The sequence below is a fragment of the Rutidosis leptorrhynchoides genome, chromosome 9 (assembly GCF_046630445.1).
Source record: "Rutidosis leptorrhynchoides isolate AG116_Rl617_1_P2 chromosome 9, CSIRO_AGI_Rlap_v1, whole genome shotgun sequence".
Classification (NCBI taxonomy): domain Eukaryota; kingdom Viridiplantae; phylum Streptophyta; class Magnoliopsida; order Asterales; family Asteraceae; genus Rutidosis; species Rutidosis leptorrhynchoides.
Window position 1 is genome coordinate 271852347 of NC_092341.1, and position 26088 is coordinate 271878434.

The 26088-nt window shown below is 35.1% G+C and overlaps 1 protein-coding gene across 1 annotated transcript; it reads right to left on the reverse strand.

Moving 5' to 3' along the window:
* Window positions 1-20206: 20206 nt before the first annotated feature.
* LOC139868768 (uncharacterized) lies at window positions 20207-21444 on the reverse strand. The gene is made up of 2 exons (XM_071857110.1): window positions 21050-21444; window positions 20207-20903 (listed from the first exon to the last, which is right to left on the reverse strand). The coding sequence occupies exons 1-2, from the start codon at window positions 21442-21444 to the stop codon at window positions 20207-20209; spliced, it is 1092 nt and encodes a 363-aa protein (XP_071713211.1).
* Between the last annotated feature and the right edge of the window lie 4644 nt (window positions 21445-26088).

Sequence of the window (26088 nt, forward strand, 5' to 3'; positions counted from 1 at the left end):
AACTAACAATAAGTCACATATCATATTAAGTTTCATTTTCCATAAGCATACATGCTCAAACAATTAACATAATCCACAGAGTACAAAACCGTGATCAATTTACAGATTCGATTCTCATTTAATTAGTCACATTCGCATACGATTATCAGAAGATCTAGATACAATTATCCTATGATATCCACATGAAAATGAATTAATTTTTGTCTACTTTTCAAATATGCAAAGTTTTAATCACATAAGTTAACACATTTTATCATACAAGGTTATTTTCATGCAAGTGCTGTATAAAACTACTTTTACAATAATTCTAGCATATCTCGGGCTATACATAAGCAAATGACATGATATCCTAGTCTAAATTGAGTGTTTTTAAATTATCTTTCCAGTGGTATAAGTCTCACATGCCAATTCATTTTATATCAATACCTGATTTCTGATCAAGCAACAAAAACACAACGATAATTCAAATCGACATAACTTAATCATACGGAAACGAAATCAAGTGAATCCAAAGTCTAAACTCAATAGTTTTTCGCAAGGAATCTGATTATAACATAATAATTAACATTTGAAAAACTTAATTTTTCTGATCAAACAAATACAAATTCGTTTTTAAACCCTAGCGCATCAAACAATCAAAATAACGATAACGATTAACACGTACACGTATAGACTTGAGCAATTGATAACATAACTATGAAACTCTAATAAAAATCAAATTTTTAAGATTAGGGTTCATGTGATTATACCTTTGATCGTGAAATTAGTGATACCCACGAGTAGATGATGAAGAGAATTGCAAGTTTGATGAAGCAAGATTGATCAAAAATCGAAAATTGAAGTGGTGATATGGTGAGGGCTGATCGACGAGCAACAGAGGAAGAAGAAGAGAAAAAACGGTTGATTTTTGCTAAGTAATTAGGTTATGAGTCTCTAGTGGTCTTTTAATTAAATTAGTTAGGGCCTAAATACCCCTAATGGGTCATTTAACAAACCATACAAGTCCAAACAAGTCCACCAAGGGGAGGGGGGATGGGGTTCGGCTGATTGGCCCAAGTGAGGGGGTTCCGGGCTCGTGTTGTCCAATTCCTTGTACTCGTGGTCCGTTTCAAGTGTCGTTTAGTCGTACCGAAGGCCCGGAACGCTAAACCGATCGTTAAAACGCAACCAACCGTTTAATTTATCAAAAACCCAATAGATTAATTATTTTTTTAAAAAGTTAATAATTATTAAAATAATTATTAAAATAAACCCGAGCGTTTCGTTACTCAAAAAGCAGTTATCAAAACCATATCGTTTTTATCGTATTTCATTATCCGAAATATTTATTCGTATTAATATCAACCCATATTAATTATTGTAACCCTCCAGGGATCAAGTATATATTTATTACACATAAACACATAAAAGTCAAGTAATCGCCGTTAAATAAACTAACGGAAGGTTAACGAAAGTAACGGAAAAATCAGGGTTGTTACATTACCCACCTGTTATTGAAAATTTCATCCCAAAATTTTAGCGATCGTCCGCTGAAGTAGTTTTCTCGGGAAACAATTGCAGATACTTCAGCCTCATATGGTCTTCACGCTCCCACATGAACTCTGGTGCTCTTCTCGCGTTCCACCGAACTTTAACGATAGGAATTCTGCTTTGCTTCAACTGTTTGTCCTCGCGGCCCAAGATTTCAACAGGCTCCTCAATGAAATGAAGTTTGCCATCGATACGTAGTTCCTCTAAAGGAATAATCAAATTATCATCGGCTAGGCACTACTTTAGATTGGATACATGGAAAACGTCATGAATACCGTTGAGTGCTTGTGGCAGTTCCAATCTGTAAGCTACTGGTCTAACTATTTCAGTTATCTCAAACGGTCTAACATATCTAGGACTCAGTTTACCTCATTTCCCAAATCGTACAACACCCTTCCAAGGTGATACCTTAAGCATAACCTTGTCACCAACTTGGAACTCTATGTCCTTCCGTCTAACATCGACGTAACTCTTTTGACGACTTCGAGCCGTTCTCAATCGTTCCTGAATCTATAGAACTTTCTCAGTTGTCTCCTGAATAATCTCAGGACCTGTCAACTGACTATCTCCCAACTCGCTCCAACAAACGGGAGATCTACACTTCCTTCCATATAATGCCTCAAAAGGTGCAGCTTTAATACTCGCATGGTAGCTTTATTGTATGAGAACTCATCTAGTGGTAAATACTTATCCCATCCGTTTCCAAAATCAATGACACACGCTCTCAACATGTCCTCAAAAGTCTGAATAGTTCGTTCGCTCGGGCCATCCGTCTGGGGTGATATGCTGTACTCATATCTAAACGGGTCCCCATTGCTTTCTGCAATGATTGCCAAAACCTGGAAGTAAATCTGCTGTCGCGGTCGGATATAATGGATATAGGCACTCCATGCCTAGAGACAACTTCCTTAATATAGATATGAGCCAACTTCTCCATTTTATCAGTTTCCCTTATTGGTAAGAAGTGTGCAGACTTAGTGAGATGATCCCCAATAACCCAAATAGTATCGTGACCTCTCGCCGTTCTTGGCAGTTTCGTGATGAAGTCCATTGTAATACCTTCCCACTTCCACTGGGGAATCTCTGGTTGAATTAGTAACCCTGATGGCTTCTGATGTCCAGCCTTGTCTTTAGCGCAAGTTAAGCACTTCCCAATATAGGTAGCAATGTCGGCTTTCAAATTCGGCCACCAATAAAATGCCTTCAAATCCTGGTACATTTTATCTGATCCTGGATGAATTGAGTATATCGACTTGTGTGTTTCCTCCAACACTAGTTTCTCTCAATCCACCAAACCTTGGTACCCAGATTCGATTAGCACAATACCGTGTTCTGTCCTCCTTAATGTCAAATTTCTTATTCATTCCTCTTAGAAATTCAACATCGATGCTTTCTTGTTTGACGGCCTCTCGTTGTGCTTCGCAGATCTGTGATGTGAGATTCGTACGTACAACTATGTTAAGCGCTTTAACCCTGAGGGGTTTCTCTCGCTCTTTTCTACTTAAGGCATCTGCCGCAACATTCGCCTTGCCCGGATGGTATTGAAGTTCACAGCTATAATCGTTAAGTAGCTCTATCCAACATCGTTGTCTCATGTTAAGATGTTTTTGATCAATTATGTGCTGTAGACTCTTATGGTCGGTGAAGACAGTAAATTTGGTTCCAAGCAGGTAGTGTCTCCACATTTTAAGTGCAAAGACAACAGCTCCTAACTAAAGGTCGTGCGTAGTGTAGTTCTGCTCGTGAATCTTTAACTGACGTGATCTATAAGCAATAACCTTGTTTCGTTGCATAAGCATGCAACCCATTCCTTGTCGTGAGGCATCACAATAAACAACAAAGTCTTCACTTCCCTCGGGTAGAGACAATATCGGGGCAGTTGTCAACTTCTCTTTCAACAACTGAAATGCAGTCTCTTGCGATTCTGACAACTCAAACTTCTTGCCCTTATGAGTCAATGCGGTTAATGGTCGGGTGATCTTAGAGAATCCTTCAATGAATCTCCGGTAGTAACCAGCTAAACCCAATAATTTCCGAATCTGCGTTGGCGTGTTTGGAGTTTCCCAATTCTTAACCGACTCAATCTTTGCCGGATCGACCTGTATTCCATTGGCCCCCACAACATGGTCAAGAAATTGTACTTCTGGCAACCAAAAGTCACACTTAGAGAACTTTGCATACAACTGCTCTTCTCTAAGCATAGTCAATATCGAACGTAGATGCTGCTCGTGCTCTTCTCTGTTCTTGGAGTACACCAATATATCATCAATAAACACAATGATGAATTTATCTAGGTATGGCTTACACACACAGTTCATGAGGTTTATGAACACTGCTGGTGCGTTCGTCAAACCAAACGACGTCACTGTAAACTCATAATGTCCATAACGTGTTCTAAACGCTGTCTTCAGGACATCAGCTTCTTTGACTCTCAATTGGTGATACCCGGATCTCAAATCAATCTTCGAATAACAACTGGATCCCTGCAGCTGATCAAACGAGTCATCAATCCTTGGTAGCGGATACCGATTCTTGATTATCAAGTTGTTCAATTCTCTGTGGTCGATACACAACCTCATCGACCCATCCTTCTTCTTAACAAAAAAGACTGGAGCTCCAACTCGGAAATTCATGGCTATGTGACCCACCTTCTAGTACCGGTCGCAAATTAGGGCATTACAACTCTGATGTTCTTCACCATGGGAAGCTCTTGTAGTTCTAAAGGTGCAAGTCCGTATATCGTACGCGTAACGGGTGCAGCTGCTGGCACCAAATTAATCCGAGGGCCTTTGGCCTAGCAGTATCAAGGAGTCCTTCTGACTCTGAGGTAAAGGGTTAAATTCTCGTTTAGTAGATTATTCGTGTAAAATTATCGGATGTTCGACTCATTCAACCCTTTATCAACTTCACGGTGGGGTGGACGTGTAACCTCAGGGCAATCTCTAATGGTCGGGAAATACTCGGGTCTCTTAAATGTCGGTTCATCTTTACTCACATGTGCCAGAATTGCGATACATTCTCATATCATGTACTTCTGGACCTTCGAGTAATTAGCGTAACATGACGGTGTACTGATCTATTCTCCGTACACTATTATTATTGGTGAAATAAATTCGAATAGTCTTCGGGTCGTAGCTGCCTTGGTTGTATCATCAGATAACCAGTTTGTTTCAACCACGAGGTTAAAATTTCCCAGTTCAATAGTTCTATAAAGAACATGTTGTCTAAGGGAGGCACAGGGTTACAAAGGTTGTGACCAATTTCTCTAGCGTTAAGGCTTCCATCAGCACCGGTGTTGACATCATGTATAAGCATTATGATCGGTGAGTGAGAGCAGTTTCGCGAAGAATTTCATGGAAAACGAAATTGAATAAGGTATAATGGCAACCCGAACAAAATCTGATATTTAATCGAAAAGGGTTGGTACAATCTCTCAGACGTGTGTGCCTCGCGGGAAACAGATGAAGTGTAGTTCGCGTCGATGCGTTCAAAGTTGGTTGGTAATGTTTGTGGGTATAACGAAAATGATTGCCGCTTAAGAAAAGTACGTTGGGGCAGAATGAGAAAGGATATAGTGACAAGTAGTATTACTAGTAGTAATGAGTGATGGGGTTAGCGGTAAGTAGCGATGGATGGTGATAAGCAGTGATGATAGCGGTGGCGAATAAGTTATTAGATAGTGTGCTCGCATCATGAGTATATATACATGTATACTAATGCACCCAATATGGCATAATAGTTACCAATCGGTAGGCTCGTGATGGGAAACAAAATCATGATCGGCAGGTGACTGAATGATAGGTAAGTTGGAAATCGAGTGGACAATATCTACTACGTATTGTGCGGGCTGTTACCAGGAATCCTCCTCTAAAGACGTATCAAAATTGAGTTGTGATGCACAGTAGTGAGTAGTAAAGCGTGGATGTGTTAATGGTGATGAGTAGTGCTTGGTAGTGGTAAGTAGTAATGATTAGTATTGAGTAGTAGCAAGTAGCAAGGGGTAATAGTAAGTAGTATTTAGTAATGACAAGCAGTGAGAAGTAGTGATCAGTCGTGACTAGCAGTCAGAGGCAGCGTGGAGTAGTAGTTAGCAGCAATAAACAGTACTGAGTAGTGGTATGAGATGACGAGTATGTTTAAGTAGTGTCTTTGTAGTGACGGGTGGTGATCGGTGGTGGCAGGAAGTGTCGAGCGGTGAGGAGTGGTGTCATGCTTACAAGTTACTTATAAGTTATAATAACAATTAGTTTGCACAGTGTAAATCTCTACTCATATTTAAGGTTATACAGTTTGTGTTCACGACGGTGTTTATCCAAGTAACCTACTTGAATCGCTCCCAATTCCTTATTTTGCGATGTCGGAACTTCTATATGAGTCACCGTAATGTAATCCCGGTCATTACATTACGCTATCTCACATATCCATTTGACATCACTCCATAAGTTCAAGATAGCGTAGTCAACTTAATTTAGTTAAGTCTGGCTTCGTGTGTACGTATGTGTTTCGTGATATAGTATATTTAGTCCAGGTCCATGTTGTATGGTATAAGGCATATATGTATGTGGTGTAATGTGTAGCCCTACATGTAGCACTGTGAAGCAAATAGTGCAGGTATGGTGTATAAAAGTCATCCAAGACACACAGCTATAGACTAGACTTCACTAATGCGCCCTACGGTTAGACACACTAATGTATCCTAGTTCCCTATAGCCAAAGCTCTGATACCAAATGTAACACCTCATCAAATCCCTTTAACGGAATGTTAACTCTGATCCCAGTGCTTGGCTTGACTTCTACGTAACAGCAGTATTCTACAGCGGAAGCAATTAATACCTGAGAATAAAACACGCAAAACGGGTCAACAATAATGTTGAGTGAACCTACAGGTTTTAGGTAAACAATACAGTATGTTTAAGAAATAACATTTCAAAAACGTTTACAAGTGAAAGACCACCAAAGTTTAATGTTAAAGTTTTTAGACAACACCGTTTCTCGTTTCAAAAGTTTGTTGACACTACCATGTCAAATTTCAATCATTTGTAGACAACACCCTGTCAAGTTTTATCTCATTTGCTCGTAAACCACAGTTTAAATATCGTTGTATAGTATCTGAAAAACAGTTATCAGAAAAATAGTTTAATTTCCTTGACCACGAGATTCTATCGCTGCATACACCGAGCAACTGAATACTAGCATTAACCCGAGTATAGAAGCCACTATACCCGCCTTTACCTCCTAAAATGTTATACACTTGTTCAAATGTATTTAATATTCAAAATAAATGCACCACTGCTTTTATAGTGGGTGAGGTTTACAACCTAACGGATCCGTCCATCTAAATTGTGCTTACACCGATGGTATTAAAAGTATTCAAGCTAGAGGCTTTTTGAACAAAACTCAGTATGCATATGTGTAGTACTCATGTTAATATAAAGTAATTTAAAAATGTAAATATATCAGCATGTATTCTCATCCCTGAAAACATATATAAAAAGCGGGACTGTAGACTCACCTTTGAATAAAGCTCGGAATGAAAGACAAACGACTCGTACAGTTTAGACCCGAGTAACGTAACCTAAGTATATGTATTTAGGTTGGCCAATATATGTATCTTAAACAAGTGTGGTTTCATAGCATACGTTGTCTTATTGCTCGACTCGACGCGATTTAAAGTAAAAGTCAACTATATCATGCAAGTCAAACAAAGTCAACTGAAGTCAAACCGAAAGTCAAACTTGATCAATGTGGTCAACTAAAGTCAACATCAGTAGGTTCATGTCAAATATTGGTCAACATGTCAAACCTAAGTCATACAATACGTTTTAGGTCATGAATAATCATTTTCACAATTTCAGTTTATCGTTGTGCACCAAATCCATGAACACGTAGCATACTTAGCACATTATCTCATAGTACAAAATTCAAGTAAATATGAAAAACTCCAGATCATAAATAGACTTAAAATCGATTCCAAAAAGTCTGTCCAGGGTCTCATACAATAATTAAAAGTCAGGAATCAGAAGGGGTACATTTGGGGTTTACCAAGTCAGTTTCTGACCGCGCACTGATTTCATTTTGGCTATAACCGGAGTTAGGAACATGCAAGTGATACAAGACCAGTGTCCATAGTTCAAGGACAAATCAAAGTAACACATATCAAAAATCTAGCAACTTTTGTTTAGCCAATTTGTACAGTTTATTCGTGCAAGTTGAACATTCAGTTTTCAGCTCAAATCAGAATTCGCATAAAGTATGGCTCTATTGTGCCCAATGCATAAGGTTTCAGAGATTGAAATAAACTAACAATAAGTCACATATCATGTTAATTTTCATTTATCAGAAGTATACATGCTCAAACAATTCACATAATCCACAGAGTACAAAACCGTGATCAATTTACAGATTCGATTCTCATTTAGTTAGTCACATTCGCATACGATTATCCGAAGATCTAGATACAACTAGCCTATGATATCCACATGAAAGATGAAGTTATTTTTGTCTACTTTTCAAATATGCAAAGCTTTAATCACAGAAGTTAACACATTTTATCATACAAGGTTATTTTCATGCAAGTGCTGTATAAAACTACTTTTACACTAATTCTAGCATATCTCGGGCTATACATAAGCAAACGACATGATATCCTAGTCTAACTTGAGTGTTTTTAAATTATATTTCCATTGGTATAAGTCTCACATGCAAATTCATTTTCTATCAATACCAGATTTCTGATCAAGCAACAAAAACACAACGATAATTCAAATCGACATAACTTAATCATACGGAATCGAAATCAAGTGAATCCAAAGTCTAAACTTAATAGTTTTTCGCAAGGAATCTGATTATAACATAATAATTAACATTTGAAAAACTTAATTTTTCTGATCAAACAAATACAAATTCGTTTTTAAACCCTAGCGCATCAAACAATCAAAATAACGATAACGATTAACACGTACGCGTATAGACTTGAGCAATTGACAACATAACTATGAAACTCTAATAAAAATCAGATTTTTAAGAGTAGTGTTCATGTGATTATACCTTTGATCGTGAAATTAGTGATACCCACGAGTAGAGGATGAAGAGAATTACAAGTTTGATGAAGCAAGATTGATCAAAAATCGAAAATTGAAGTGGTGATATGGTGAGGGCTGACCGACGAGCAACAGAGGAAGAAGAAGAGAAAACACGGTTGATTTTTGCTAAGTAATTAGGTTATGAGTCTCTAGTGGTCTTTTAATTAAATTAGTTAGGGCCTAAATACCCCTAATGGGTCATTTAACAAACCATACAAGTCCAAACAAGTCCACCAAGGGGAGGGGGGATGGGGTTCGGCCGATTGGCCCAAGTGAGGGGGTTCCGGGCTCGTGTTGTCCAATTCCTTGTACTCGTGGTCCGTTTCAAGTGTCGTTTAGTCGTACCGAAGGCCCGGAACGCTAAACCGATCGTTAAAACGCAACCAACCGTTTAATTTATCAAAAACCCAAAAAAATTAATTATTTTTAAAAAAGTTAATAATTATTAAAATAATTATTAAAATAAACCCGAGCGTTTCGTTGCTCAAAAAGCAGTTATCAAAACCATATCGTTTTTATCGTATTTCATTATCCGAAATATTTATTCGTATTAATATCAACCCATATTAATTATTGTAACCCTCCAGGGATCAAGTATATATTTATTACACATAAACACATAAAAGTCAAGTAATCGCCGTTAAATAAACTAACGGAAGGTTAACGGAAGTAACGGAAAAATCAGGGTTGTTACAATTCGAAACTCCATACCTACAAATTCTGGACCATTATTCGTTTGATTTAAAGTCGGGAAGAGAAAACAAGAGCATGAAGCTCCAATATATAGGGGAAAATATAAAGCCCAACAACAACACCGAAATTACAAACCGTGGATATCAGTGCGTATAGCAATATAAAGACACGGGAGGATTATAAATACAATAATCCCTAGAGCATAGTAGAAATAAACAGATTCTTCTAGGGGGGAGTTGGAAAAGAAGAACAGTCAGAATAAGAACAAGGATTAGAACCGGATTAAGCATTATTATATTTTAGATATATGAACTGAGAAAGAAGGTATAGAAGTGGTGGAAACTAATGGAACGGAAAAGGTAAATTTATAATGGAAATATCAGACGTAGTAATCGGGACAGATCATCGCATTTAATTAAAGAGATTCTAATTTCCTTAAATCCCGAAAAATCAAATATTATCACGAAGATTTTCTCCAAATCCCTTGAACTCTGGAAATCAATACTGTCCACGTCAAAAGATATGACGAATCTACATTTACTCATTTCACTCTTTTATGATAGTTTCATTCGTACTCTTTACATAATCGAGTTGTTTTATCTATATTATTTAATGATGATAAAACTCTAAATTCTAGCTCATATGCGTCTTAAAAACATACTTATTGTCAGCCATGACCATCCCAATCAAATTTCGGGACTAAATTTCTTTAACGGGTAGGTACTGTGACGACCCGGAAATTTCTGACCAAATTTAAACTTAATCTTTATATAATTTCGACATGATAAGCAAAGTATGTAATGTTGAGTCTAGAAAATTTTGGAACAATGTTCATATATTCAATTGACCTTCGACTGTTTCCGACGATTCACGAACAATTAATTGTAAATAATTATGTGTATCTGAATATATGTGTGTACAAATATTATAGCATGATAACTTGAAATACATTAATAAAATATTATACGATTTAATTTCTAGAATTAATGACGTAAAATAATTTATGACATATAATAAAACTTGGTAAAAACAAAATATAATTATATATATAGTATAATATTTAAGAATATATATACAATTATATACTTAAAAACTTTGATTACATTATTTAGAAATAATCATTTTATTAACGAAGTTAATAACGAATATATATATGTTAACAATGGTAGGATAATATATGTAATATATATAATACAAAATTATATATATATATATATATATATATATATATATATATATATATATATATATATATATATATATATATATATATTGTAATATAAGAAATTTATAAATAATATATATAAATTATAATATTTCACTTCATATATATAAGTTATGTGGTAACATTATTTTGTTAAAATAAAAAAAATATTAATTACTATTAAGTATTAGCATTATTATTTTTGTTTATTTTTAATATTATCATAGATATTAGAATTATTATCATGTTTACAAATATTATTATCGATATTATTATTATTATTATTAATATCATTATTAACAATATTATTAATAATTATTAATATTATATTTTTTCTTATTATTAATAATATTAAAAGTATTATTATTATTAATATATATTTATATTTATTATTAATATAAAAAATTATATATAATGTATGTAGAAACAAAACCTGTTAACTGTCTAGATCAATTATTTTCTCCTTTCTCTGCTTACTATTCGTCCGTGATATTGTATCAAATTACTTCTTCATTATATAACAATCCATTGCTTAATTAATGAAAACAATCAGTTCTCTTCATCATATATATCAAACGTTCTGTGTATCTATTCTATTTTTTTTATTTATTTAAAAGCTCCCTGTTCGTGTTTTATTGATCCAAAAATCAAAAATCCAGTTATTAAGTTTTTTTAACACGGATTAATTACTGTAATTCGTTCATTTTATGATTCCTAAACTTCGTAAATCGTCACTACATCTTTACAATAACATCTCTCATAGAATTCGATCAAATTTGACATTTGTGTTCATCTTTGACTAATTTGGCTTCTGGACTCATTCTTAACGAATTGAGGAAAATTAAAATTTCTGATATCTTACAATTCATCTCTAGAACGTGTGTGAAAAATCTCAAATCCCAATTTGCTAAAACGTGAACGAATTTACGAGTCAAAGTTTTTGCAATAAAAAGGCAAACTTTGTTCATCAATTAAATTCGTGTTATCTGTTTCGATTCAAGTTTAATTGAGGATTTGGAAAGTTTATAATTGTGATATAGAACCTTTTTCATTTTAGGATCATGAGCCAAAACATTCTACAATTCAAAATCAATTTTTTTAACTCGTCGCACAGCAGCTCCAGGTTTCATTTTTTATTTTTATTTTATTTTATCCAATTAATTACAAATTATCTTTTAGGTGTTGGATATTAAGTCCTAAAATCGATTTTTGTAAGTATTATTAAGACTAAAAGGAATTTGGTTCGATTCCTGGTTGATTTAAGATAATGAAGAAGAAGATGGAAAGTAAACGATTAAGGGTTTTATTAAATTAGATAGGATTATTTTCAGAAAAACTCAAATGGCTGAGTGGTTTAGAGGGTTAGCAGGTGAGCAAGAGGTTGCGGGTTCGAGCCTGGTTCGGGGTGTTTTTTTTAGGAAAGCTTTTTGAGGTAGTTTTCTTTATTAAAATTAAAATTATTATTGTTATTATTGTAATTATAAATTATTATTGTTATTGTAGTATTGTTATTATTAATATTATTATTAAGTATTAGTGTTATTATTGGTATTATTATTGTTATTAAGTATTATGAATATCATTTATTATTAGTAATATCAATTAGTATTATAATTATTATAATTATTATTTATCACTTATTATTATTTTTATGATTATGTAAGTATAATTATTATTAATATTATTATTATTAATATTATCATTAGTATTACAAATATTACTAAAAAATATAAATTTTACCATTTTAATGTTATTATCATTATTATGATTATGATTATTATTATTATTATTAAAATAAAATAATTTATTATTATTAGTATTGGTATCTTTTTATAAATAATAGAATTGTTAATATTAACATAAGTATTATTATTTATATTAACACGAGTAATATTATTATGTAATTACTAAAATTATTATCATAACTACCTTTAACAGTAAAATTAATATTTTAACAGTAAAATTAATATTTTTACAAGTATTATTATTAATATCATTGTTATTATCAATATTAGAGTTATTATTAACATAAGTATATTATTAATGTTATTATCACTATTTTTACTAATATTAACGTAGTATAATTAGAACTACTGTTTTGATAAACAAATAAAATACATAAATATATATATTTAACAAATATAACATAACCAAATATTTTATTATAAAAAAGGAATATATGAAATATAAATATATTATTAATATAAAAATAATATCATTAATAGGTTATATATATAAACTTATTCGATTACGATTATGTATTAATATATATACACAAATGATATAGGTTCGTGAATCCGAGGCCAACCTTGCATTGTTCATTTCCGTCGTATGCATATTTTTACTACAAAATATCGTATTGTGAGTTTCATTACTCCCTTTTTATATATATTTTTAGGACTGAGAATACATGCGCTGATTTTATTAATGTTTTACGAAATAGACACAAGTGATCAAAAACTACATTCTACGGCTGGATTATAAATATTGAATATCACCCCTTTTTAGCTTGGTAACCTAATAATTTGGAAACGGGTATGGCCCCTAATTGACGCGAATCCTAAAAATAGATCTATGGACCTCGACAAGTCCCATCCGGGGTACGGATGCTTTAGTACTTCGAGATTATTATTATTATACAGACGAGAGGTTCTGTTTGAGGATATTCTATGCATTAAAGTTAAGTCGGTTATCAAGCGTTCACCATATGAATGATTTTTTAATTCGCGGGTTACGCGTGTTATTATGTACTCGGGTTACGTGTACAATTGATTATCTGAAATCTTGTGGTCTATTAAAATGATGAAAATGAATGATTATGATAAACTAATGAACTCACCAACCTTTTGGTTGACACTTGAAAGCATATTTATTCTCAGGTATGAAAGAAATCTTCCGCTGTGCATTTGTTCATGACACTTGAAAGCATATTTATTCTCAGGTATGAAAGAAATCTTCCGCTGTGCATTTGTTCATATTAGAGATATTACTTGGAGTCATTCATGACATATTTCAAAAGACGTTGCATTCGAGTCATCGAGTTCATCAAGATTATTATTAAGTCAATTATAGTTGGATATATTATGAAATGGTATGCATGCCGTCAACTTTCGATGTAATGAAAGTTTGTCTTTTAAAAACGAATGCAATGTTTGTAAAATGTATCATATAGAGGTCAAGTACCTCGCGATGTAACCAAGTGTAATGTACTCGTCCTGATGGATTAGAACGGGTCGTGAAATTACCCGAATGGTAAAGTATCTCACAATCATAATCCTTCACCACATCCATCCATCTACGTTGACGATAATTCAAATCTCGTTGGTCAAAGAGATTTTTTAAACTTTTATGATCCGAATAAATCGTACACTTGACACCATACAAGTAGTGGCGCCAAATTTTCAACGCATGCACCACCGCCGCCAATTCAAGATCATGAGTTGGATATCTCTTTTAGTGTTCCTTTAATTGCCGAGAAGCGTAAGCGATGACTTTACCCCTTTGCATTAGAGCACACCCGAGCCATTTAAAGAAGCATCACAATAAACCGTCATATCTTTTACCCCTTCTGGTAACACCAAAACCGGAGCTTGACATAACTTCTCTTTCAACAATTGGAAAGCAATTTCTTGTTCGTTTTCCCAATTAAATCTCGCGTTCTTCCTTGTCAACTTCGTCAATGGAGAAGCAATCTTGCAAAAATCTTAGATAAACCGACGATAATAACCGGCCAATCCGAGAAAATTTCAGATTTCCGTAGGTGTAGTCGGATGTTCTCAATTCTTTACCGTTTCTATCTTCCCTGGATCCACTTGGATACCTTCTTTGTTCACAATATGGCCAAGGAATTGAACCTCCCTTAGCCAAAATTCACACTTGGAAAGTTTAGCATACAGCTTCTCCTTCCGCAACGTCTTCAACACTTCACGTAAATGACGTTCTTGTTCCTTCATACTCTTAGAATAGACAAGAATGTCATCGATGAACACAATTACCGACTTGTCCAACATATGTTGGCACACTCGATTCATAAGATCCATGAATGCCGCCGGTGCATTCGTAAGACCAAAAGGCATTACTATAAATTCAAAATGCCCGTAATGTGTTCGAAAAGCCGTTTTCTCGACATCTTCCTCACGGACCCGCATTTGGTGATAGCCGGACCGTAAGTCAATTTTAGAAAAATAAGTCGCACCTTGGTGTTGATCAAATAAATCGTCAATCTGAGGTAATGGATAACGATTCTTGATCGTCACTTTATTCAACTCCCGATAATCGATGCACATCCACATGCTACCATCTTTCTTCTTTACAAACAAAACCGGAGCGCCCCATGGCGAAGCCCTCGGTCGAATAAAACCCTTTTCAAGAAACTCTTGGGTTTGATTTAACAACTCTTGCATTTTCGTTGGTGCTAAACGATAAGGAGTTTTAGCAATGGATGTAGCCCCCGGAACCAAGTCAATGCGAAATTCAACTTGTCTTTCCGCCGGAACACCCGGTAATTCATTCGGAAAAACATCTTCAAATTCATTAACCACCGAAATTTCACGAATGGATGGTGGCTCTTCACGAGTATCAACTACATGGGCAAGAAAAGCCATGCCACCACCACTAAGGAAACGATGTGCCCGTGCATAAGTGCATAATGGCACAAGTCTTCTACGTTTCTCGCCATGAATAATTAACTCTCCCCCACTTGGGGTCTTTACACGAATGGATTTCATGGCATGCGATATCGGCTCTATAACGATCGAGTCAATCCATACCAACAACAATATCAAATTTGCCCAAAGTCATCGGGATGAGATCTATTTTAAAGGTTTCGGTACCAAACACAACATTACAATCCTTACACACATCGACCCCTAGCACCGTCTTACCATCCGCTATATCAACTTCTACCGGATGACTTAACTTAGCTAGCGATTTATTAAGCTTAGACATAAATCGCGGTGAAACAAACGATAAATTAGCACCGCTATCAAATAGTATCCTTGCCGGATTAGAGTTAACCATGAAAGTACCTGACACAACTTCGTTAGATTGCTTGGTTTCATCATTGGTCATCAAATAGTTTCATCCCCTAGCCATACCCGCCGCTTTCTCTAGCCTTTTCACTTGATCGGTAAGCAAATCGGGACACTCCGACTTTCGGTGTTCTTGCTTTTGGCAATTAAAACATGTGAGTGTGTTTGTAGCCGGCTTTGGGCATTCACGAGAGATGTGACCCTTTTGACCACAATTATAGCAATTATGGAGAAAACTTCCGAAACCACCCTTCTTCACACTATTAACACTTTCTGAACCCTTCTTGTTTTTCTTGTTGGAAAAGTTCGAATGGCTCGAACCTTCAAATTTTCTCTTAGAGAAAGAGAAATCACTTCTTTTTGGAACCTCCGGTTCAAAACCCCAGGCCAATTCAAATAACTCATCAAAGGACTTAGCCATTCCCCGACTAATCTTACTCTTCAACTCATCGCTCATGGTACGATAGAAATCTAGCATCAACTTTTGATCATCACCAACATACTCCGGATAAAAACGAGTCTTTGCCAAGAAGTTAGACTTGAGAGTAACCAAGTCCATAGAACCTTGTCGTAAATTGTGCAACTCGTCCCGAATTCTACTAAGGTCGGCAGGAGTTCGATATTCTTTGAAGAATTCCCTTTTAAACTCTTCCCACGACAAGCTCATACATTGCTCTTCCCCATACAATTGAATTTTATCATCCCACCACAACTTAGCCTCTTCACGCAACATGCTAGAACCATACCTCGTCTTCTTCTCGGGAGGACATTCCGTGGTACGGAAAGCCCCCTCAATGTCGAAGATCCAACACGTACTTTTCAACGGGTCTCTTACCCCATTAAACATAGGAGGTTGAACATCCTTGAAGTTCTTATAATGGAAGTCTCGCCTTCCATGTCCAACATTACCATCACCCCCTTCACCACGAGGATAAATGTTTCTAGCTTCTAATGCCTCTTCGATCTCGGCATTCATTCGCTCATTAATTAACTCGGTTACTTTCCCATCAACCGATTCTTGGAAAACCTTTCGGACATCATCGAGAAATTCCACTTTTTGATGTTTAAAGATGGCCTCGACTTTGGCCGTGAACTCGGCATCTTCACTCGTACCTCCGTCATTGGTATCGTGCCCGTTTCTCATCTTCATTCTATAAAACAGAATAGGTTAAACAACAAAACGAAAACACATGACACATACATACCACACCGCCCCATCTTGCTCAACAATCGTACATCGCTTGTTTGATACGATTTGAACCCGTAACAATGGTAGCTAGTCATTGTTACGCGAGCACGTCGCATTAACATGCTAGTACAATGTCTATCTCGTTTGATGATTGCAAACACAACACAAAACAATTAGCGCAAGGTTTGTTCACATAAACCTTGGCACTAACCAATCCCGGTCCGACCCGTCTCCTACAAGTCCCGCATAAAACGCATACACAATAAAGTCTAAGTCTAGGCACCTACCTCAAGTCGCCTAATTCCCTTAGACCATGCTCTGATACCACTTGTAACGTCCCAAACCTCGCTATACCAAAATACGACCCCCCCAAAAAAATTGTGAGACTGTACATCTGGACGGCGTCCAGTTATCTGGACGGCGTCTGTAGCGACCCGACAAAATCGTCATTGACGGTGCCATCTACTTAGGTCCCGTCACGTGGTCATAAGTCTTTAAAACAACGTTTGACCAAAATATGCCGCATTCATTTCAAAAGTAAGGATGTTCAAAGTTTACAAAGTAGTTCCACGACTAAACATGTTACAATGTTTTAAGTACAATTGAAACCTATGCGACACAATTTAAGTTAAGTCAAAAGACACTCCATGTATGCATGTATACTCGACATCCAAGCAAGTATCAAAATAGTGTGCGGAAGCATGTATCACTTAGCGTTCAAGGACCTGAGAAAAACATATAGAAAACTGTCAACGAAAAACGTTGGTGAAATCATAGGTGTATTAGTAAACGTATGTATTTGAACCACAAGATTTAGTATAAGTTGATTATCCAAATCGTTTGCATTCCAAAGATGTTGTTTGTATCACGAGCACCCAATTATCAAGGCTTAACTGAATGTTACCTCTTAATCCTTAGTGTTAGAATATACACTATACCGATAAAATTATATTTCATTCGCTAACGGTAGCGAGCCGTCCGAATGACGGTTCGTCAAACCCGTATGGCCACACAACATAATTACTCGCTTACACCCTACAAGGGTAACTAATGATAATTGAATTGAGGATTTTTGTTCTAACTCGTACGCGGAATGTTTGTTTTCGTGCTTGTGTTCAATGTATAAAAGTATAAATCGTTTATGTTTTCTCATCCCAAGTATAAGTATAAAAGAGTAAAAGTGGGACTATGATCTCACCTTGAGTGCACGAATATAAATGTACTTCACAAGTAAACGTGTGCAAGAAATGAATGCTAGTCTTGACCTAAAAAAATAGGTTGTATCAATATCGGTAAACACGGTCGATCAAAGTGTTCAATTAGTCCCATGGCTCGTTACGACTCGATTAATATAGCATGTGAGTCAAATTGTCAAGTTTCATGCAAGATACAAGTATAAAAGCACGTTAGAACAATTGCATAAGTATTTGGTTAAGTTTGATTAAAAGTCAACTTTGGTCGAGTCAAAGTCAACGAAAAAGTCAACACATTCGGGTCGGGTCTCGGACAATTTTTTCGAGGTTTTAAATCATATATAAGCATGTTAGAACAAGTTACATGTTAATCGGAGGTGCATAGCATAGTTAGAATTTTTCGTGAAATGACCAAGCAAAGCAGAATCTGGTAGTTCATTTGGATTGGCTGGACGGCGTCCTGCTGTGAAGGGCTGGACGGCGTCCAAAGGGTTGGACGGCGTCCAAACACCTGGACAGTTTGAAGTTGCTGAAATTTCACAAGTCTCGAACCAAAACTCAAACAAACACAATTTATGATCCGCAAACAATCAAAACATGTATCTTATATCGTTGGAAATGTATTTTGACGAGGAAAACAACTAAGCACATTTCATCAATCAATTCAAATTTATAACAACCAAATCCTCATTAAATGTTCATCATTAATTACATTCAAGTTCATAAATGCACTTTGATGACTCGGGAACTTACTACCTACATTCAATACGCCGTTTCGTAGGTAATTACGCATACAATACAACTAAACACTTACAAACAATATTGTCAAGCATTTAATGCATCGAAAGTTCATACTAAGTCTATCAAACCCTAACCAAAATGACAAAATCAATAATCGTTGTTAGTGAAGCTTTCTTAATCAACATACACATCAAAATGGAGCTAGTGATGCTAGTAACACATTTAATACATGAACTTTAACATAACAACATCATTTAATCATCCAAAACTCAAGATTAAACACACTCATGTCAAGTTCATGCTAGTTTCACCAAAACAAAAAGATCGAGCATACAAATCATATATTCATGTTAGACTCGAGCCATAGACACTAACTAACACTTTTATAAGTCAAAAACATCAAGAACATAAAATCTAGTGTTTTTAGAAAGTTACCCAAATGAGATGATGTTGGTATGGTTTCGAAGAGGAAGATGCAAGGATTCCAAATATGTAATTTGTTTTGAAGAACGCTTGCTAGATTCAAAATGGATGATGATTCTTTGAGTTGGTGTTTGAGAGAATAAGGTGGAAGTAGTAAAAGAGAAGATGAATGAATGAGTGGAAGTGGTGAGGTGGTTGACTAGTTGACCAAGTCACCACTTTGGCCACTTGACACGATTAGTCCCTCAAGTTTGAAGCGGGTGCGTGAATTACCTAAACGAAATATTTTAAAAACGCGTTTTAACGGAAGATGTTATAATTATATAACGGACTTTAAAATAATTAAACGGAAAGTAAACGGAAAAAGACGGGATGTTACAGCGTCCAGTACTGAAGGCCAGGACGGCGTCCAAATGAACTGCAGAATTCTGATCAAGTGGTCCAACTTACGCGAGCGGAAAACCCGCTTCCCGACTCTTTTAAAATGAAACGACTTTCACAACATGTTATAATAATTAAAACTAAGAAGTTTTCACAATGAAACCGAGTTTTACAACACCGGGCCCACAATGACCCATTTTACAAAATTCGTTCAAAATACAAGTTTCGACCATAATAGTTTAAATTCCAAACGACACCTAGAGCATGGTGTTTGGGGTTAAACTACCCCAATCTCGGTCAAACTTCAAAAGTCAAACTTCCCAAATGCATCCCGTATCCAAAACAAAGCTGGAGACCACTAATCCAAATGAACGCCCTTACCCTTGTCCACGCCGGAGCCTAAAAAGATAAACAACGAGAGGGTAAGCAAAACGCTTAGTGAATGCAATAATTATACACATACATATATAACCTACTTACTTACAATCACTTACAACAATTACCGCATACACGCTAGCAATATAATTTGCATACCATCGCAAAGTATAAGGCTAAATCTCCAATACGCAAGCTAGCACAACAATAGCATATAATTCAAACAATATAATATGCTACTCTACAACACGTAACCATGGTTAACCAATCGTACAAAGGGAACGATTCTCGTGAATGAACCGTTAGCCACGCAGACGCCACTAGTATGCATCACTAGTCCATCATCCTGGACGCCGTCCAGTCCTTCACAATTGGATAGCGTCCTCTATTTTGGACGGCGTCCAGTCCTTCACAATTGGATGATGTTCCTCCATTAGAAGCCTATTATTTAGTTGCTGCATTACATTTTCTGACAAAGAGGGCAAACCAAAATCTGTTATAGACCTAGCGTATTTACTTAATATTAGCTTTATTTCGCATAATACATACTGTTGTAATTCCGGCTCATTGATATGTAAGTTATCAATGTGTAAAGTTGCTGTAGCTCTTAGTGGGATATCGTCAGCCATAAGCTGCCAATTCTCATTCCACAATCTAAGCGGATTTACAACCTCGCAAAATACAAGTATATGCACGAATAACGACCGCAATTGAGCACTCGTAGCAGATACACTTGCTTCTTCTAGCGTTGTTGTCCATTCTCTATCATCTCCTAGCAACCCAAATGCTTCATAAGCAGAACGAAAGTTTGCATACACTATTCCGTTCACTGTCCTTATGTCTTGAAACGTTTTGCACCCCTTTTGGTGACATAAGAGCATTCTCAAATAAAAAACCTCACCAGTTGTTGGATGCATATACGAAAGTTTACCGATTGAAGGCTTATTTAGATTCCGTTTGCGAGTCCAACCTTTATCTTTTCCACCCCAAACAAACTCTTTAGGAAAATCTAAATAACTTAAACGATGACCTTCTGAATATAGCCTATTATATTCAAGCATTCTGTCAAAGTAGTTCTCTTAGACACAGGGTTATTTACTGTAAACTCTTAACATTGTCTTGAACGAAATTCTACGACTTGTTGATTTTCTAAGTGAACAGCCAAAAGTTGTACTGCTGGTTCCCTATGGTGAATTGGAAATCCATACATTCTCCAACACGCCTCATATGGACAAATAAAACGACCATCAACAAAATTTTCAATCTCATCTATTTTCCTTGATCGATTTTCTGTTTCTGAATCCGACTGACCTATCGGCCTAGAAATACGCATCACTATCCTATCAGTTCCTTTTGAAATATACTTAAATAAGTACTTAATTAACATCGTCCACCCACAATGCTCTACATTTATATGAGCATGAAAAATCAGACAGAGAGAACTATTGTAGGGAACAACGTATCCGTTGTCTAAATCAATATCACCTTTCTTGGTAGTTACCCCAGTAATTCTTCTTTGATATTGCGTATACCCTTTTCTATCAAAGTAGCTACTAACATTGTAGGGTTTCGGGAACCTTTTTGAACAAACATATCCTTCCATACATGGGGCTGCAAGGTTAACTATTCCACAAGGACCATGAATCATAAATTCTGAAACCACCTTGTAACCATGAGGATCAATAGCTGGATTAGGAATTTCAGCTGATATATATTTGTCTATAATTGCCGCACTAAAACTGGAAACAGTAGATTCAATCCACAGTAAGCTATGACAGTGAGGTGTACCACGCTTTTGAAACTCGATTGTATACAAAACTGCATTAAAAAAAACTAAATATGTATAATTCAAATGCATGATAATAAATTAATATGTAAAATTAAACAAAAATATAATAAATTTTTTTATATACTTAACATAATATACATTACCTGCCCTCACATAACCAAACGGCTTTTCTCGCTTTAAGTATTTGAGGAACTTATTAACTTTCATTTGGAATATACGTGTAATGATATCAGCTCTGTCAACAGGAAGTCAGTTGAGGAAATTTAGCAAGGTACCTCCGGATTTCTGGCCATTTGGAGTTACAAGTGAATGTGATGAAAAACTTTGGATTCCCATGGACTCTACATATCGCTAAAGCATCAAGATAATGGCTATACATATATCTTGGACTACCAGTGAAAGAAGCAGGGAGAATCGTACGCTTACCCACATCAGAACCCGTTTGATCACCTCTGTTGATAGCATCATATAGACCACATAAATATTCATTTCTTATATCGTTTTGTTTATTTCTTATATAATCTAACCTTTCTAACTCAATACTACAATAAGCTGTTACAACATACTGTTGAAACAATCTCCCGAACATTGTTAGTGAACCACCCACACCAACTCTATCACGAATCTGATAGCTATAATACATATTCATAGTTATTCTGTCACTACGACCCCTAATAGATCTCCCAGTTTCTTGTAATTTCAAACCTGGGTGATATCCAGTTGGCCAAACAAAAATAGTAGAGGAAATTGTAATGACATATACAGTTGATGTAACTTGTTAATCCTCTGCGGAGTCCCACCTTGTAGCTCAACAATTACATCATAATCATTCTCACCTCGAACATTTTCACCATAGATTATTGCCCCAATTGCATTAGAAACAGGTAACTCGTATTGTCTACTTCCCGTAACACTAAATAGTCTAATCTTAAAATCTGGAATATTAGCCTCAACATACCTATCCCTTGCAATTCTAAACAGTTGAACTAACTGAATATGTGTATTTAATATACCAATCAACCGCCGAACTACCATAACATCTAAACTACTGCCTTCTTCACCACCAAAATGGTACATCCTATTTTGAACTTCATTTTGAGTATCATGTATATATACAACTGCAAAAACCTAGGCATATCATTTTCCAAAGGACAAAGAGAACCCATCCAATGATAAACCTGTCCTGATATCTTAAACACATAAGGACCTCGTCGATCATTAACACTATCATCAATTCTCGCTCCATAAGACCTCATGCTAAACATTTGGTTATAAGCACGGATATTTTCCATGAAATGCCTAGACTCTAATAAGTTACCAAAATCCGAAGGAACAACACTCTCTGCTGGTAAAACCACTCTGCCATCGACACAACATTTGTGATAATGCAAACGATGATCAGTAGAATAGACTTTAACTCGTTCATCAAGCCAAAAAGTAACAGAACAGTAACTACACACTCTATCACAATCACCAAGATCCTGGTAGTATATCGTCACTCCTAAAATAAATAAACACAAACGGAACAATATAACTACGTAGCAAGTAAAAAATAAAATGTAAAAATAAATAAGACAACGAAAAAAACTCTCCAGAATTAACTACTTGTCCATCATTCGGATTATGTAAACCGGTAACAACAGATTGCACAAAAGAACTATTAGTAGCAGCTAATTCGTACGTACGCCTAACAACAGAGGTTAAATCAGAACCAGTACCAACTTCAACACTCAAACCCATATTACCAAAATTAACTGCGCGTCCATCATTCACATTATGTAAACCGCTAACAACAGACCCCTCAACACAACAATCAGTAGCAGCTAATTCGGACGTACGCTCAACAAAAGAGGTTAAATCAGAACCAGTACCAACTTCAATATTCAAACCCATATTGCCATCAGATAAACTAGATTGAAGAGTACTATTTAAACAATTAGCACGTTGCAAAGCAGCCCTACTCGATAGTTGGCGCGCAGTCACAGAAGCCAAAACCCGCCCAACACCGACAACATCAGTTGCCTCATTAAAGACACTACCAATACAACTACCTCTTTGACGTTTCCTTTTATTATTAGACATAATATAAGTAAAAACTAATACGTTATAGCATTAGGAGTCAACAACCACAATTAGAAACCATTTTCATACAAACAACATGAAAAAATTAGTAACAAAAAAAATACATAAAACACATTATGTACAATAAAAAAGTTCACAAACACTAAAGAAGTACCTTCAACAGTAAACGTGAAGTAGATGAAAGATAGAACAGCAATATACAGCTACCGAACACTTTCAACTACAACCACCGATAACACAAAAATTACAAACATTATACAACAACCACAATATATAATACAAAAAGTCAACCATTTTAAAAACTTGCAAGTTTTATACATAATATATGAAATCAAACATGTTTAACGAATGATGAGCAAACATTTATACTAATTTCCATGAAAGTAATTCAACAAATTTTATACCAAAATTCAACTAAATTACAATTAAAACATCTTAACTGCCCATGAAACCTAAACATTTTTCAGCTGGCCTATAATCCATTATAATTTGTTGTATTCCTTACAATACTAATCAAAATACTCATGCATGTATTCCACTACAATGTGGCTATTTTTTTTTTAATGCAGATTACCAATGACATTCAAGCAAACAAATATCAAGGAAAAAACACAAAACTATATGCATAAAAAAGCCATAAGATTAACAATCAACCCAGAAAAAAAAAGAAATTAAAAACAACATTATGTAATTAAATTTTCTTTGAAGCATATCAACAAACAGTTTGTATGCGAACCAAAAATAAGATGAACGAAACAGCAAGTACAAAAGGAAAACGATACTTACAGCAAAAAATGAAGTAAGGAGCACGAACGCAATAAAACCCTAAAAGTAGATGAAAAATCGCCAGCAACGAAGAGGAAGAGATGAAAAAGAAAGGTGATGAAAACCAAACTGTATGCATGTAGTTAAGAAGCCCATTTAGAAACCCTATTAAACACAAATCATCCACGTGCCCACAAGTGGCCATGTTTTTTCCACTAACAATTAGGGTTAGAAACAGTAGAAAACGGCAAAAAAAATTCAAAAGGGGCAAGGTAAACGACAAGTCACTGTTGAGCTGCTATTCTTTATATGGAATGTTATGAATTTTGACATGTTTAAAAAATATTTTGTTAATATTAAAGTTAAAATATAGTTAATATCACTAATAAAAACATTTTTGAGTGATATCAATAAGCCAAGAAAAAAACGAACAGATAAATACCCTTATTAGCTAGTAACTAGTTTTGGAGGTCCGTGCTTCGCTACGGAGACCAAATCCACATACACATATAATTTCAATACTTTTCTTAATCAATAATAAATAAATGAGTTATAAAATAAGGTAAATTATAAGTTCACCTCCAAAAATAGATAAAAATAATCATTACCTTTTGTATATAAGATAAAAATATAGATAAAAAGTAAGTAGTTAAATGGTAAAGTAAATAAAAAGTATAATATAATGAATGTAATGTTTTAAACTGTGTATTTTTACCTAAAGACTATTAATATTGAACCGAGGAGTAACATATAACAATATTTTATAATACTTAAAAAAGTAAACAATTTTTCTATTTTGTATGTAATATATGTATATGTTCGGTTTCATATTGGCCGGAGGTCTCCTTGAAAGAAATCTCTCTACCCGTCAAAGAGAGAGATGACTTTCTCTGCTCTTGTGAGTATTTCACTTGGGGTGGAGAAATGACTTTTCTTTATTCAATGATAGATGAAGGATTATATACGTCTCACCTCTCCTATAATCCATACATGTGTGATTGAGTTTTGTTGTTGTGTTGTTGTGTACACCAAATTATATATTTTATAGAAAAATCAAAGAAATTATTTGGTCAATTACTCAACCAACGTTTTAACCTTCAAAACCCACAATGGGCCTCTGGGCTGGCCCGTCTACTAAAAAACCTAATCAGACTATATATTATATAAACAAAATCACTTTTCCATTAATTAACTCATTTCTCACGTCTTCTTTCCCCCTTCTCTCATCCCATATCCCCCATTCTCCTTCTCATTCTTTTCTTGTTATTTTTTACTTATCATCTACTAAATATCTAATATCTAATTAGGTAATTAAAATTAGTTGGTTATGAATACTTGGAATATTGATGGTTTTCAGATATGTTGTATAATCCTTTTAACCACACGACTTCATTTTAGTTAATCTAGTTTGTCTAAAAATTATGCTATGGTGTAATAGATCTGAAGCTCGTAAATGTATTATCATATCTTTTTTTTTTCTTTTAGTTTTCTGACTTAAATTTTTGTTTGTATATCGATATACATAATATGTATTTATAGTTGCAAAATACAGAGCAACTGTGTTTATCTATGGATTTATATTTTATACTCCATTGTAGTAAGGGAAAACTG